At 31.5% G+C, this 17,414-nt stretch overlaps 2 protein-coding genes across 2 annotated transcripts; both read left to right on the top strand.

The window, feature by feature from the left end:
- LOC18587092 (THO complex subunit 1) lies at positions 454 to 13,093 on the top strand. The gene is made up of 22 exons (XM_018129646.1): positions 454 to 557; positions 663 to 720; positions 857 to 940; positions 1,606 to 1,680; positions 2,759 to 2,852; positions 4,194 to 4,339; positions 4,503 to 4,574; positions 5,673 to 5,745; positions 5,829 to 5,894; positions 6,000 to 6,046; positions 6,488 to 6,559; positions 6,710 to 6,835; positions 6,914 to 6,979; positions 7,080 to 7,118; positions 8,467 to 8,583; positions 8,679 to 8,761; positions 9,790 to 9,856; positions 11,101 to 11,172; positions 11,325 to 11,375; positions 12,186 to 12,245; positions 12,322 to 12,471; positions 12,751 to 13,093. Exons 2-22 carry the CDS (start codon positions 715 to 717, stop codon positions 12,994 to 12,996), a joined length of 1,812 nt encoding a protein of 603 aa, XP_017985135.1. The 5' UTR covers positions 454 to 557; positions 663 to 714; the 3' UTR covers positions 12,997 to 13,093.
- LOC18587093 (ABC transporter I family member 17) lies at positions 15,798 to 17,414 on the top strand. Its single transcript, XM_018128635.1, has 3 exons — positions 15,798 to 16,286; positions 16,735 to 16,922; positions 17,017 to 17,414. The coding sequence occupies exons 1-3, from the start codon at positions 15,944 to 15,946 to the stop codon at positions 17,269 to 17,271; spliced, it is 786 nt and encodes a 261-aa protein (XP_017984124.1). The 5' UTR covers positions 15,798 to 15,943; the 3' UTR covers positions 17,272 to 17,414.

The following is a 17,414-nucleotide window of genomic DNA, read 5'->3' on the forward strand; positions in this document are numbered from 1 at the left end:
TATTCATACGATTAAATTTCAGTCATTAAATAAAAACATTTTTTAATTTTACTTTTTATGAACCGGTTGAATCTGTTAATAGGTTTCTTTATTGGCTTTAAATCTATGGTTGCAATTTAATCTTATAAATTAAATGGTTCTTATTATTTGACCTTACAATAAAGTAAAAAATGATGATCTTATTGAAGAATTTACCTCCATGAACTAACAGTTCCAATCTCATTTTGAAGATCAAGCAGATGGTGCTCCTGTCTTGGCATGGGCCGATGGCAAGGGCAGGGCTAGTTTCATATTGGGTGAGGCTTTTCATATTACGACGTGGGCAAGGCCTGATCCATAAACCTTGGGTCAGGCTTCATCCAATGGATAATTCAACCGGTTGGACTCCGGCTTGATCCTTCGAACTGTTCGGATTTCCAAAACAACGGGTCTATCGTTGTCAATTGCTTGATAACTGGGTCGACTCTTGTTGTTGTATCGGGTCGGATTCAAAACCTTAAAAACACTCTCACGTCCCCACTCAGTCGCCCACCATCGAAGCGCCCCCACCGCCCGAGGTAAGCTTTTCTTCTCTCAACCCCGGAGCTTAAATTTTCTCAACAAAATCGACAAATGGGTATTCTTTTATATACTTATTATTTATTATTATATATGATCTTCAGATTTCCAGATTGCTCTTGCTAGGAAATAGGAATTTGTTGCTGAGTTTTCCATATGATGGTAAGTGGTACCTCTTGTATCATGATTTAGTTTATGGTTCACTTCATTTTTTCTCTTGGATTTCTAGTTTTGTAATTATATGTGGTAAATGAGCTTTGTTTCTTATGGTTGTTATTGTTATTATTATGATTATTAGGAAGCATTTAGGAGGGCCATATTGCAGCCTGGCCCGCCGGAAACTTTTGCTCTCAAGATAGTTCAAGAGGTTATAAAACCTCAGGTATTGGGAATTCTTATCTTTTGATATCGGAAGTTTGATGAATTTAATGAAGTTCTTTTGCTTATTCAACACCATTGCTATGTATGAAGCTTCCTTGCAATTCTTTGGTTTGTGCATTTGTTATTATGGCTTTGGAAATTTTCATATTTGTATATGTACATTAGCGTGTCTTATGTTTGACACTATATTTCACATTTGTACATAATGATTTATGAAAGAAAATCTTGCGGTGGGTAGAGGAGGTGTGAGTTGGGATCTTCTTTTTGGAAGAGATTTGAAGCTATGAATCAGGAAAAATATTAGACCCATGACTTATCGGGATTCTCTTTGTGATTATATGCTTCACAGTTTGTTAACATCTATAAATTGTTATCTTCTCGTGCATGCAACAACCAAGTTCAGTGGTAAGCAAATATTCTGTGAGTTTTAGAGAGGTTTGGTGTCTAGATGTTTCATTAAGGTTTGAATGTTGCCTGTAATTGATCCTCAGACTGAGTCCTGATGGCATGGAGTCAGTGACATTGCAGATAAAGTACATATATTGCTGATGATGCCGTTCTTTTGTCTCTATTTTTTTCTCTTTTGTGGTTGGCATGCTTAAATTTCAGGAATTAGGTTATTGGGCATTTCTTAGTTGGTGAATTGGTTTTTTTTATTTTCGACAGAAACAAACAAAATTAGCTCAGGATGAAAATCAATTGCTAGAGAACATGCTTCGGACCTTGCTTCAGGAATTGGTGGTATGTGACCATATCTGGTACTTCATTTAAACAGTGGTTTTTTTTTTCTAATTTTTTTTTCTTTTTATGTGTACATAGTCTTGGTCTTTAGCATGCCTACATTATGGAATCCTGTTTTACATGCTACTCATATTGGGGTATTTCTCAGCTATTCTCTTTGACTTTCTTCTAGGTTGGGTATCCACTTTGTTTACTTTCTTTTCCTAAAAATTATGGTATGTAAGAAAAATAAGCATCTGCTGTAATCTAGAAGCTTCAGTAAGCAATTATAACACATGGATGTATGGGCTTTAGTTTCCTGTGACATTTCTACGTTATGCTGTCTTGGGGCATTGGGCAACTCCTTACAAGCTATTCCTTGAGCTTTTCTTTTTAACTTTCTTCCATGCCAAATCTTTATTTCAATTTTCTTGCTTTTCCCAATAAATATGACATGAAGCCTGTTTCTGTGTTTCAGTAGCTTGTTCAGAAACTTAAAACTTGTAACTCCATGTTGGTTCCATGGAATTGGAGCTGTCGTTTTAGGTCATGTGCTACTTGAACATGAATTATGTTACTTTTAAATATCTTTTTTGGCAGTAGATACCTTGTCTTAGTTATAAATGATGCAAACCTTTTGTTACAACTAGAAATCATTCCTTTATCTTTCTCTTCCATTTGTATCCTAAAATATGTAAAATTATGGGCCACCATCTACCTTATCTCCATTTTCAAAATTTAGAAAGTACATCAGATGACCAGTGGCAGTTCTTCTTGATAAATATTCAAAAGAAATTAGTATTTAAATATAGATTATAGTATTTTAGTTAGGAAAGTAGGGAATGATTAATGTAAAAATACTAAGAATCTACTCAATTGGAACTGGATACCATTTTGGAATGTACCTAAGACATCAAATATGGGATGATGGAAATGACATTTACTCATTGCGAGTAGAAGAAGTTGACTAAGATACATTTGTTCACCACCTTTGATGATAAATTCCACTTTCAATTGGCATAGAAGTTCGCTTTCCTGTTAATTAGCTTGAGTTTGTTTGTTCACTAACCTGGATGTTCTTACTTTCTCTCGTTTGCAGTCATCTTCAGTACCATCAGGGGAGGAGATAATGCAGTATGGGAAGTCAATTGATGATGAGAGCGATACACAGGGTGTAATTCCACGACTTCTAGGTTTGTGAATATATTTACCTGATAAAGTTTTGTCATGACTTGGTTCATTTACACCCTAGCATTGGTGGAAACTATTGCTTGGTATCCAACTAAAGTGAGTTTTAGTTTATATGCTATGGAAAGCATTTTCCTCCATTTTACCTTATATAAATCCAATACTCTTTGTTCACTGCATGTTACGTAAGAGTGTTGATTGCAGAAATGACAACCATAATGCAAGGTACCTTAGTACTTTATTTATCATTTTGATGGAGAATCACTTAGGCTTTTATTTTATTAGGGTTATGTTAATCAGGGTTATATTTGGTATTTGCTTGATTAGGGTTTGGAGTATAGCTTATAAATACTAAGCTATTTGAGTTTTGATTAGATTTTGGATGATGAATCTTTGAGATTTTCTCCCTTTGCTAATTCTTTTTGGTGTTCTTCTCTAGTTCTTTTATTTCCCTCCCTATTTCCTTTCTTCTGCCTAATTGATTCTGTCTATCACTTATTTTTCTTTAGATGTCTATTTTCTATCTTTCCCCCTACTTGTTCTACATCTCATTTTGGTTGTCAACTTGGTTCATTATTAAGTACTAGATTTTAAGAAATTGTCCTTTTTTTTCTCAATGATGCAATAAAATCTCATATCATTTACTTCTTTAATGTGATTGTATGATGAATTCTATGTTGCACTCAGTCTACATCTTACAGTACTTGTGTCTTGTATTTAAGATACCACACATAGATATATATATACATATATATATATATATATATATGTTTATTGGCTACCTAACTTGATCGTTGTGCATTGTCACTTTGGATGCTGGCTTGCTTTTACATATTGTCCTTGCCATTTTTTTTTTCTTTTCCTTTATTTCAATGCTCCAAGAAAACCAAGGAATAGCATGTTACAAGAAAAGAAGAAAATAGGACATATAGTGTAACTCCGTACATAAATTTTATCTTCTGGAGACTTTTGAGGTTGAGCCCAAGTGTTCTGAATAATTGAAAATTTTGACAAGTTATGCTGGACACTGGCAATGAGTATATTTGGAATGCATTTTTAATTCCTTCCTGTTGCTATGATAACTTGGTCGGATACTTTTTCTTGAATAATTTAGAATTGAAAAGAATCTGTTGCAGATACTTGAAAGCGCAGTTTCTCTCTCCATCCTTTCCTTGTTTCTAACATGTTCTATTGTTTCAGTGATGGGCAGTTTCATCTCAACTTACATCCACATTAGTCGTTAGACAGAAAGCTTGACTTTTTGAATTGATATGCTGATGATAAACATGTGATTGCTTGATTACGACTTTACTCAGTTACTTAATCTACGTTTTTCATTTGGTTAGATGTTGTGCTCTATCTTTGTGAGAAAGAACATGTTGAAGGTGGTATGATATTTCAGCTTTTAGAGGACTTGAACGAGATGTCTACAATGAGAAATTGCAAAGACATTTTTCGATATATAGAGAGTAAGCAAGACATCCTGGGGAAGGTGTGTTCTTAAAATGGATTCAGGTTTTTTGCTGTATATGTATGTGAATTAAATTATGGAAGACTGTATTCCTCTATGGTTTCACTAGACTCTCTGATGCATGTGTTCATATTATGCCATGGTCAATATTCTTTCAAGAACTTGATGGCTGCATTTTATACAGCAAGAGCTTTTTGCTCGTGGGAAACTTGTGATGTTGAGAACATGCAATCAACTTCTTCGCCGACTGTCCAAGGTAGTTAATTTCTTTCCTCTTACATGCATTCTTTTGACAAATTTTTAGTAGTGATAAAAACTTCCTTAATCATCAGTGCTCTCTTTTCTGTATGTTATGCTTGTGACTTAGTAGTGATGCACTTTCTACATTAGAATTTGGAGAACTTGTTCCCCTATCCCTTTCTTTTAAGGAATGTGGCATCTATTTTCAACACCCTTGTTTAAATTGCTTTTAGCTATTGTTCAAATCTTGTGGTATTAGGTACTATTTGCTTGCTGATTTCTTGTAGGCAGATTAACCTAATTTTCATTTAACTAATAAATTAAAACCACCATCATCTTAGGAAGTCCTTATCTATTATAGCATACATGTGCAGACTTGTACGGACACCCAGCTCAGCAGAATTTGTATCAGTTCTGCCAACCTCGTTGGTGTCTCTTAGGTGTTAGATTGTCTGGAAAATGATCTCTTTTTCTCTAGCCTTCTTTGTTCCTGGTCAAGTGTAAAAATACACAGTTGTTAAAATGAAAATCTGAAGAAAAAAAAAAAAACTAAAGCAGTGAGGTAATGATGACGAAAGAGTGGCATCCTTTGCGTTCTGACCACTTTAAATTATCAAATCTTAATGGGCTAATTAGATGCCACATCCCCCATCCTTTCTTACTTTTACTTCATCCAATTTTTTGGGATTGATTTCTAATGGCATTGATAGTTGAAGAAAGATGTGAAGTCATTTGATGGATTTAGGGGTGGAAAAAAACTGCTTGATGCCTTTGTTTTTTCATGTTGTAAGGTTTTCTATCTCTTGGTATCTGCATAATATTGATCTTTTTGTTTCTAGAAGTATGCAGAAGCAATCCATACTAACAGTTGTCAGCATTTGGGGTTGAATGATATTTTATAAAGATTTACAAGTATAATTTGAAAATTTGTTGTTCTTGGTATTGCATTAATTATGATAATTACATAATTTTTCTATAATTCCTGAAAATATTTTTTAATGCTAATTATTGATGTAATTATTGGCATTATGCAGGATTTCAATTGATTTGGATATGCCTATCCTGAAATATAGATTTTATCTGTTTTTCTAATTCATTGAACTTGACTCTATAGGCAAATGATGTGGTATTTTGTGGGCGAATCCTAATGTTTCTGGCACATTTCTTTCCATTGTCTGAACGTTCAGGTAGTTGTTTCTATTCAGCCTCACTCTGCTTTTTGATTGTTATTGTTTCCCCTTGCTTATTGATTTCAAATAATGCTTTGCAGCTGTGAATATAAAGGGAGTTTTTAACACATCAAATGAGACAAAATATGAGAAAGACCCACCTGAAGGTGAATTTTAGTTAACTCCATTTTCCTACGTTTCTGGTTTGCATTTACTTGTGAAATGCTTGTATTTTTCTGGTCAGCACCAATTTAATTTACATGCTTTTTCAGGCATTTCTGTTGATTTCAACTTTTATAAAACCTTCTGGAGTTTACAGGTTAGTTGTGCCACTTTGAACTTTTGGAAGTGGATGTTCAATTTCTCTCAGTCTCCTAGAATATTTATTGGTTGCAATAGGCTTAAGATTATTCCTCCCTGATATAACTTAAAATATTTTTGGAGCCGCTGATGGAGGTGATGTTGTCGTTAGGTAGTGTACCTGTCTGGTGCAGGTGAAATTCCAATTGTTGTATTTTTAACACGAGTATGAAGATATGCGCCTTTCTGTACATGTTACACTTGTAACTTGAGTGGGATATTCAATTGATTCACCCCCAATGCATGGTTTTATAGTTCCCTTGATTTTTGTGTATAGAAATAATCTCAGTTCTAAAATGGTATTACACAGAACATGCATCGTGAACAAAAACACAATTATAAAGATTTCCTCATTCTTAAGCTGAACTTCTTAATGAGTTTACTTTTATTGGTTTTTCAGGATTACTTTTGTAACCCTGCTTCCCTTTCCACTGCTCCTGTCAAGTGGCAGAAATTTACATCTAGTTTGATGGTATGCCCTTTGTTAGCTGTGAATAAGTTTTTTTCTTTTTGTTTGAAATTCAATTTCACTTATTGGTTAGTCATTAATTTTGTTCAGCTATCCAGAAATAATGATTTTAACTTAGCCATCATTTCTTTTTCTTAATTTTGAGGTGTGCAGGTTGTGTTGAATACATTTGAAGCTCAACCTTTGAGTGAGGAAGAGGGAGCTGATAACAATTTAGAGGAAGAGGCAACCACTTTCAACATAAAATATCTTACAAGCAGTAAATTGATGGGTTTAGAGGTGAGTGACATTGAGAAGATAAGAGAATTTATTAATGGAGAACGTAATTTATTTAATCTTTTTCCCCTTTGGAACCAGTTAAAAGATCCAAGTTTTCGGCGCCACATTCTTTTGCAGTGCCTCATATTATTTGATTATCTGAAGGTAATAACTGACATATTTAAAATGTTTATGCACTTAATGTTTTGTCTTTCTTTCTTCCTTCCGTTGTAATAATAGATAAATTATTCTTCTTTTCTGCTAGGCCCCAGGAAAGAATGATAAGGATTCATCTGAAAGCATGGTTAGTACTTTATTTATTATGTTGTGTTTAATGCAATCTGCTAATTTCCCTCTGCTTTTCTTTTTTTTAATGTAAATAGACAGAAAAAACTTTTATAAAATGGTTCTATTGCTTTGGGCAATTAGTCCCTTCTAAATACAGAAATACGTCAAAAATGATGGCCAAATTTAAAAAACCACTTGGTCTTCAAAATTCTGATGTATTTTCAGCTGAAAATTAAAAGTGTTGAATCCCCATGCATGTATTATTTTTGTTTCCTCTAGATGTGCTGGTTTAGACATTGGAAATATCCAAATGTCGGTGATTCCATGGATGAATCAGGCTAGAAATCCCTGCTATTTCCTACTAGAGGTTGTTGAGTTATTATTGACACTGGATTAAAATTGGCTAAATGGCTGGAAAAATGTGAGAAGTTTGAGGTTGCTTACTTAGAGAAGCTACATTGAAGGGGTATGAATGAATCGACGTCATCTAATTTGTGACCACCTTATGGATCTAAAATCTAGATTGCATGTCTCAGATCATGGTGCATTTGCATCTCATGTTGTCAAAGTTGGCAACTTAAAACATGCTCTAGTAAATCAAAGGAAAGGAGAATTAAGCTTAAAGAACCTTAGAAATGGAGATTTGTTCGTAATGATATTCTTATACAAGAATAAAAGATAAACTATTGATATTTATCTATCTCTTTCTTAAAGTAAGTATTAGTATCTCTTTTCCTCCATTTGTATCTATCAAAATGACTCCAGTAAACACCACTACACCAGTATGCGTTCAAGGGCTGCAAGTAGCAATCTGACTAATCCTACTTATATCTCACCATGTACTGATCAAAGTAGAGTTCAACATAGACATCCTATACTGTTTTACTGCATATCTTAAACTTGGTAACACTAGGGCCTAAGTGCCAAGGAATCATAACACCATGTCTATTGAGGCCTGCAATCCTAATTTTCTAGATATTTCCCTAAAATAGGACAAATCCTTGCACAGTAGTAGCTTTCTTTTTTGGATCTTGTATGGATAAGTGTTGGGTTCCAAATTCTTAATTTTGCTGGCAATCCAGCATATCTTAATTGTTTCTGTGACCTTTCGACCTTTGTGATATCTTCAACTGCCTTGTCTCTTCATAAAAAATCATCACCTCTGGTTCAAAGAAAAGTAGAAAATATATCTTTAGTTCATTACCAGCGAACTTTTACAGCATAACAGTGACAGTTGTTAAGATTTTTGTACCTTAGTTGCAAATTAGAAATGTATATTCATGTAGAAATGGAGCAATGCGTACATTTACCAGTAATAAAGAATATAAAATCACTAATTTTCTTTTCTTAAATTTACATTCCAGAAAGAAGAAATTAAGTCTTGTGAAGATAGAGTAAAGAAACTACTTGAAGTGACTCCTCCGAAGGGGAAAGATTTTCTTTGTAGTATTGAGCATATATTGGAACGTGAAAAGAATTGGGTAAGCCTGAGCTCTTTATGTTTCTCTCTCATATTCTTGGCATCATGAGGGTAGTTGGTAGTTCAGTTACTTATTCTGAATCTTTTTGCTCCTAGGTCTGGTGGAAACGTGATGGTTGTCCACCATTTGAAAAGCAACCAATAGAGAAAAAACCAGTTCAAAATGGAGCTAAAAAACGGTATGCAAGTTAATCTTGAAGTTTACTTCTCAACACTAAATTTCCTCAAACTTTTATGTGTCTGGAGGAAGAGTATTTAAGCCTAGAGGGTGGGAAGAAATACATCCTTTCTAAGATTCCACTTCCATGCTCAGGCAGTCAATGCAAGGGGTTGTCATGTTTTTTATTACTAAATATGTACTGATGATGACTGAGACCTAAATTATAACTAGTTAGTTTCCTAGATGAATCTTTGTTCCCACCCTCTTTAAAGCCATATTTTCATAAACCTCTATAGAAAGAAATCAATATTTTCTCTGTAATACTTCTACCTATTTAAATGTCGGTTTATCACTTCACTTTTTCTACTTTTTTTACTAGGAGTTGTGTTTGATAAACCATTGAAAATTTCAATAGTTTAATATATTAAATGCATTTGATAACTCATTTTAAAAACCACTTACATGGAAGATTTTCAGTGAAACATGTTGAAAATCTTAAGTAGATAAAAGCTACGTAATGTATTCAATCATTTTTATTTAAGGAAAAATTTGTCATTTAATTACATTAACTTTTTATTCTTCCTTTTTTAATTATTTAGTTTTCCATTTAACTTTTATTAATGTAAAATACTTTAAAATATCAATAAAACATCTATTTAGTATTTAATTTTCACTAAATTACTATTGATTTTTACAGTTTAGATTCAGTAAAGTTTTTCAGAATAAAAATTCAGTACTTAATATTTCAATTTTCAATTTTCAATTTTTTCAGTTAATCAAACAACAGTGCTATCACTTTTTTTTTTACAATTTGCTAAATAATAACAGATTTGAAATCTTTGCTCATACTGTATTGTTTGTCCAGTACTACTGCTTTATGCATCTCTCTATCATGCTCTGGCACCTCATGCTCAACTTGTCTGCGTCGTATCCTCCTTTTTTCCTTCTCTACATTTGGTGCTAATCCTATTTTTGCTCATTAGTTTTGATGTTTGTTGTCCCTATCTACATTGTCTTACAAAATATATATGTTTTCCAATCTTGCAGTCGGCCAAGGTGGAGATTGGGAAATAAAGAACTCTCTCAGTTGTGGAAGTGGGCAGATCAGAATCCGGTGTGTGCTTATCAACTCATTCCTTTGAAATTTTTTTAGACAATAAGAGTGGAATAAACTAGTTCTTATACCCCACCTTTTTAATGAGACAACGTTAACCATATGTTAGACAATTTTCTTAGCAATGTTGTGCACTGAATTTAGATCCAAGGTTGACTTTGTTGCACGATTTGAAATTTTATTTTTTGGTTGTTTCTTTTGTTTATCTTCAAATATTTCTGAAAATTTCTGGTAAGTCACAAAGTTTATGGCTTTAATAATTCTTGCCCTTTTATTATTGGTATTATTATTACTTACTGCTAATATACTACTATTATTGATGTGTGGTGGGAGGGGGCTTTATTAATACACAAAAGCTTTTTCTCAACTAGTTCTTGGCAAGCTTAAAAGCTGTCAGCAACAATATTTTTTATTAATGCGATATGATTTTGATGATTAAAAACAGTATGAAATGTGTGGGAATCATCATACTATGGAAATTCACAGAAATGGATATGATAGTCATTGTTTAAAAGTATGAAACGTGTATAGGACTTGTCCCATTAATATCTAGAGTCATCTTTATGGGTTATAGTGTCTTTCTTTTCATTCAAAAGGAGCAAAACATGTTCCTCGTGAAATAATTAACTATTGGCAAGGATCCATCATGACATCTTAAACTCTTTAAGCCACCAAGTCAGCTCTGGAAAACTTGCTGGACTATGCTCAAGAGATTAAAGATATGTCTGCTGTGTCGATAGCATCAAAATTTAAGAGGTTTTATCAAAAGTGATAAGAGAACAAGAGATGTGGTCATGCATTAATTCTTAACAACATCTAACTGTCATAGGTTCTTCAAAGAGTGCTTACATTTTTAATTAGAAGCCAAATTATTTATTATAACTTATACTTGGAAAATTTTTTGTCCTGCTAGTTTTTGGTGCTTAAATTTTCTTATTGTTACTTTACCTGTCTCGCATGTCATTACTGCACTAACAAGGTTTAAATGGCATTGGCATTGAGCATTTCATTGCACTACCCCCAAATCAAAGTATCTAACCAAACTTTGTATCAGAGATTCTTCAAGTTGACTAACAAAATAGGGTTAGATCTGTATGATTGGAGTCAAAAGAGCATCAATGGCATTTTTTTCTTATATTCCCCGTAATGTTAAGTTTATTTTTGAACTTTTTGAGTTATTTCATGTCAGGGGGCATTAGTTGTATATACTTCTAAATGTGTAAAATCTATTTTGACATGTCCAGAATGCTTTGACTGACCCTCAACGTGTTCGAACTCCTGCCATCACAGATTACTGGAAACCCTTGGCTGAAGATGTAAGTACCCTTGTGGTTCTTTAAAGTTGATGCTGATACTTTGTTTTTAACTGTCTTTTGAGTCTTTATGAATCTTTCAGCGTTCCTCTCTTTTGCTGTAATAGTTTCCAGCACGTGAGCTTTTAAAATAAATTAATCTCTTAAATTTGCAGATGGATGAATCTGCAGGAATTGAAGCTGACTATCACCACAAAAATAACAGGGTGAGTTTTGGTGTTTTGGACTTAATGCACATCCAGACCCACACCCACATATATGTATGCATATACTCTTAATTAGAGTTGTCTGTGGGCCAGTCTAGGCCCGGTTAACGTCGTAAGATTCGGCCAGGCCTACTCATTTAAGTTATTTATAATTATTAAAATATTAAAAAATATTTTCATATATATATCTTAATAATTTTTAAATATATTTTAGAATTAAAATTTAATTAAAAATGTTATTTATTATATAATATGTTCTCAGGCCAAGTCGGCTAGGGCCTTAAAATCCTATCCAAGGCCCAGTCCGTGGACAGGTCTTCTCTTAATATACATGCATACAAGCATTCATGTGTGTATGCTGGGTTGGTTTTTATTAATGATGCTGAAGTTCTTTTGACATGCTTAAGAAAGTTATTGAACTATGGAAAAGCCGTCATTAACTCATTATGAACTTAATTTTCAAAAAAAAAAAAAACCCATTATGAACTTCAATGAATTTTAGGGCTTCTCTATCTTATGTTTTTACGTAAACTGTGCAGTGCCTGTCATATAGTTGTTTAATTGGATCAATGGCCATCAAATAATTAACAAGATGCATATGTGCACGCATTGTACTTGCATATGATTGTATTATTGGTATTGACAAACCGCTCTGAATATTTTGATGTATATAGATATAACAATTAGATAAAAGAAAATACTATAATCAATCTGACATGAACATGTTATTATTGATAGTTTTTCTATAAAAATATGAGGTCAATATAGATATATTTATGGATGTTGAAATTCTGGCGATTTTTTATGCAGGTTTATTGCTGGAAGGGCCTTCGTTTTGCTGCTCGGCAAGACTTGGAAGGGTTTTCTAAAGTATGTTATATTACATATCAAGATATTTTACATATAACCATGTAGCCTAATGAAATTTACATGGTCGTGGTTGCAGTTTACTGAACATGGTATCGAAGGAGTAGTTCCTTTAGAACTTCTCCCGCCTGAAGTGCGATCCAAGTTCCAAGGTAAACCTAGTGACAGGTCTAAACGTGCTAAAAAGGAGGAGACGAAGACCTCTTCGCATCAGGTTGAAGAAAGTCAGGTATCTCTCTCTGGCAACTTTCGGCTTTCCTTGTATTTGTCATCTCTGGTATCTGCAGCGTTTAACATAGCATTCCTGACAACTTGGTACATCTAGAGGAAACTGCATTAGATTAGATGGATGGAATGTAAAAGATGGCTTTCGATCTTTTTTTTTTTTTCTTTGGCTTACAATTCATTGTCAGAGAAGCTGGTATAGAAACACCAAAAGAACATATTCTTAGATTATTCAAGTCCTTCCGGGTTTCTAATATTTTTCCTTTATTTGGGTATTTTCTAGATTGCAACACCTGCTAGCGAGGTTGATGGCGAGGGAATGAGAGCCGATATGGAGGCGTCTGCAGCACTGATGGATGCCGATGTCACGGCTGGGACTGGAAATAATTCCCAAGGTGGCACTCCAACACCAGATGAACATCAAAAGCAAAGCCCTGATATTGATGTTGGTCAAGAAGCTGGGCAATTAGAAGCAGATGCTGAAGTGGAGGCAGGGATGATAGATGGTGAGACTGATCCAGAGGCTTAGTCAGATCATGTAGGTTGAAAGGGTTCTCAGCTGTAGGTGTTAAATTTTTGTTAAGCATGGAAAATCACTAATAATATTAATGTATTATTATTATTATTATTATTATTATTATTATTGAGATGAAATTTTTAAATTTCAAAATCCAGATTAATGGTTGTTACACGTCCTGTTAACAATTAATTAATTTATTAACTTTTTATGAAAAAAAAGGGGGTTTAATAATCTTAACAAGCGTAATTAGATAGTTGTCATATATTTATTTAATAATTAATTAATATATTAATTTTCATAAACCTAATAAATTGATAGCGAAAGATTGGTATGTGTTGTTATTATAATATATTTACAAAAATTAATAAATTAAATAATTACTAAATAAAAAATATTACAATCCTGTAGATACACCTTTCAACCAAATTTTACATTAAGGTCAGTAAAATTGATATAGCTATTGAATAAGAGTTTTTAGATTTAGAGGTTGATCAATGAAAAAAATTACAACCTGTTTATTTATCAAACATGTTAAGAAAAAAGCTTTAATAAACCGTAACAAATAAAAATAAAAAATATTAATTAAAAGGAAAAATTAACAAAGAGAATAACAAAATTTTTATTAAAATTAATCATTTATATTTATATTCTTGGGTTAAAAATATTAACCATTGAGAAATTTTGAAAATAAATATTATAATAAAAATCAGTTTAGTAAATAATTATTTTAACTATAATTATTTTTATTTTTACTATTATTTATCTATAAATTAAAATTTATAAACCGTTAAATACTTTAAGCTCTATAATAAAAATTTAAATGTTTAATTTTCACAAAAATTATATTTATTTTAATTTAATTGACTTATTACTTTAAATCTTACTTATTTATGTCAATATTTTAACAATACATGTTATATATTTATAATTTTTTTAACTTATTTCTTACAGGTTTACATCAAGATTTTTTAATTAATAATTTTCATTATAATTAATTTTCTTCTTATTATTGCTCCTTTTTAAATTAAAATTTGTAAACAATTAAATACATTTAGCTCGATAATAAAAATTTAAATGTTTAACTTTCACAAAATGACAAAAATCATATTTATTTGACTTAATTGACGTAGACATGTGAGATTTAACCTAACAAGACGATTAAATCAAAATAAATATAATTTTTGTGAAAATTAAATATTTAAATTTATTTTATTGAACTAAAAGTATTTTTTTGAAAAGATCAAGCTAAAAGTATTTCACAATTATAGATTTTAATCTATAAATTAATAAAAATAAAAATAATTATAATAAAAATTAGCAGTTAAAAAAATTTAACATAAAAAATTATAAAGATGAAACAAGTACTGTCAAAACATTGACATAAATATGTAAGATTTAATTTAAAAGTCAATTAAGTCAAATAAATATAATTTTTTAAAAAAATTAAACATATAAATTTATATTCTCAAATTTAAAGTATTTAGTAGTTTACGAATTTTATCAATAAATAAATAATGGTAAGAATAAAAATAATTATAGTAAAAATTAATAATTGAAAAACTTTGATGTAAACCTATAAGAGTTAATGTAAAATATTATAAAAGTGAAACAAATATTGTCAAAATATTGACATAAATGTATGAGATTTAACATAACAAATTAATTAAGTTAAATAAATATAATTTTTTAAAATTAAATATTTATATTTATATTTTTAAATTTAAAGTATTTAATAGTTTATAAATTTTAATCAATAAATGAATAATAGTAAGAATAAAGTAATTATAGTGAAAATTAGTAATTGAAAAACTTTGACATAAACTTGAAAATATTAACGCAAAAAATTATAAAAGTAGAACAAGTATTATCAAAATATTGACGTAAATGTGTGAGATTTAACTTAATAAGTCAATTAAGTTAAATAAATATAAGTTTTTTGAAAAATTAAACATTTAAATTTACATTCTCAAGTTTAAACTATTTAATGGTTTAAGAATTTTAATCAATAAATGAATAATGATAAAGGATAAAAATAATTATAGTAAAAATTAGCAATTGAAAAACTTTGATGTAAACTTGAAAGAATTAAACATTATCAAACATTATCAAAATATTGACGTAAATACTTGAGATTTAAAATAACAAGTTATAATAATAAGTTTAATTGAATTAAATTAGTTAGATATAATTTTAATATTTAAAAGAATAATATTCTTATATTTTAAGATAAAATATAGCATAAAAATAAAAATTAAATAATATTTAAAATAAAATGGATAAATTTAAAAATTACTTATGTTTAAAAATTAATTATATTGTACTTCAGTATTTGACTTATTAATTAATATATGATCTTACTACTTAAAACTAGAATTTGGATTCCCTTTGCCAAATAAAAAAAAATTAATTTTTTACGTTGATTTTTACTACTTTACATCAATATTTTTCAACTATTAATTTATATTATCAAGTTAAAAGTATTTAACAATTTATAAATTTTAATTTATAAATGAATAAAAATAAAAGCAATTATTTATTAAATTAAAATTTTATTATAATATTAATTTAAAAATTTCTCAACGGTAAAAACTTTTTATTCAGAGAATATAAATATAAATGATTAATTTTCATAAAAATTATGTTCTTGTCTCTATTAATTTTTTATTAATTCTTTTCTTTTTAATATTTTTTATTTTTATTTATTTTGGGTTATTTATGTTTTTTTTTTCTTAACCTATTTGATAGGAAAACAAGTTGAATTTTTTTTTATTAATCAATGGCAATGGTGGGTGTAGATGATCCATTACAACAAGTGGTGAAGGTTACATATATACATATATAGAGAGAGAGAAGAAATGCTTAATGGGGAAGGTCGTATTCAGCCCAATGCCATCGTTTCCCCTGTCACGTTAAATACTAACAAATTAAACTAACAAAGCAAACAGCCAAAGAGAAAATGTCTGCAGAGCATTTGCTGTTAACCGTTGACGACTCTGATCATCAACACAGTAATCATCATGATCGTGGGGTGAAATTCGAGATTCGTGGTTTGAGGAAAGTATCGGAAGCGGGCGTTCCTATACTTAACGGGATCAGCGTCGATATCCCCAAAGGGATGATCGTCGGGATCATCGGACCAAGCGGGAGTGGGAAATCGACGATGCTTCGAGCACTCAATCGCCTTTGGGAGCCTCAGTCGAACACGGTGTTCCTTGACGGTCATGATATTGTTGATCTTGATGTTCTTGGACTTCGCCGTAAAGTGGGCATGCTCTTCCAGCTCCCTGTTCTCTTTCAAGGTGAGACTATAGATATTCCATTGAGTTGTAAATTACGGTTGAAAAAAGAATGGGGAAATTTTGAAGTATGATGGGTTCTTTCAGGTCTATCAATGGCAGGTACTGTAAAACTGAGGTACCCATTGACAGGTTCAGCAACAATTTTAGCATATGCAAATATGATTGCTTCAAGCTTATTACTTCACTTCAAGTCCTTACCTTGTCTCAATTGTAAAGAAGAAATCTTTAGATTCCAAGTTTAAGTCCTACTATGGATGGATTTGTGGATTTAATCAAATTCTATGCTGATTTTGTATTGATTTTGTTTATTTGATTGGTTGGTTTGTTGGTATTTTTAGTGAAGAGAAAAGCTAACTCGAGTTCATAGATGTCTTGATTTCAACTGTTTGTATATAGACAAACCAAACTCTTAAGAAAAATTTTTAGTAATGAAGAGTGTCACTTTCAGGCACTGTGGCAGATAACATTCGATATGGACCACGTTTGAGAGGAAAGAAGTTAAGTGATGAGGAAGTTTCCAAGTTGCTAACACTTGCAGACCTTGATTCCTCCTTTCTCAGTAAGACTGGTGGTGAATTATCTGTGGGCCAAGCTCAGAGAGTTGCACTGGCTAGGACACTAGCAAATGAACCAGAGGTACTCCATACCCCATACCACCTGCTAATATGTTGCATTCAAAACTTTGCATTGGTTCAGGCTAATTTCTTGGTTGGTTTTTCTCTCTGGAAAGGTTTTGCTGCTGGATGAGCCAACAAGTGCATTGGATCCGATTTCGACACAGAACATAGAGGATGTGATAGTGAAGCTTAAGAAGAAAAAGGGAATGACTGTTGTAATGGTTTCTCACAGCATCAAGCAAATCCAAAGGGTGGCAGATGTAGTTTGCCTTCTTGTCAATGGTGAAATTGTTGAGGTATTGAAGCCTGGTGAGCTATCTGAAGCCAAGCATCCCATGGCACAAAGGTTTCTTCAACTAAGTAGCTAAATACTTCTGTCAGTGTTTGTATTTTACCTTTTCTTTTTCTTTGTGTTTGGGGTTTTGATGTTAACTTTGGTGTAAAACAATATTTGACATTGCAAGCTGATGTTTGATTTATATCTTAATGCCCTGAATATGACCAAAATCAA

Source organism: Theobroma cacao, chromosome 10 (assembly GCF_000208745.1).
Source record: "Theobroma cacao cultivar B97-61/B2 chromosome 10, Criollo_cocoa_genome_V2, whole genome shotgun sequence".
Taxonomy (NCBI): domain Eukaryota; kingdom Viridiplantae; phylum Streptophyta; class Magnoliopsida; order Malvales; family Malvaceae; genus Theobroma; species Theobroma cacao.

Bases quoted from the DNA above. Each gene is read 5' to 3' on its own strand.
- LOC18587093 (XM_018128635.1), top strand. From the start codon at position 15,944: ATGTCTGCAGAGCATTTGCTGTTAACCGTTGACGACTCTGATCATCAA. The intron at 16,287-16,734 runs GTGAGACTATAG...TGTCACTTTCAG, and splicing joins GCTCCCTGTTCTCTTTCAAG to GCACTGTGGCAGATAACATT. The intron at 16,923-17,016 runs GTACTCCATACC...CTCTCTGGAAAG, and splicing joins CACTAGCAAATGAACCAGAG to GTTTTGCTGCTGGATGAGCC.
- LOC18587092 (XM_018129646.1), top strand. The intron at 7,119-8,466 runs GTTAGTACTTTA...TTTACATTCCAG, and splicing joins AGGATTCATCTGAAAGCATG to AAAGAAGAAATTAAGTCTTG. The intron at 12,472-12,750 runs GTATCTCTCTCT...GGTATTTTCTAG, and splicing joins ATCAGGTTGAAGAAAGTCAG to ATTGCAACACCTGCTAGCGA.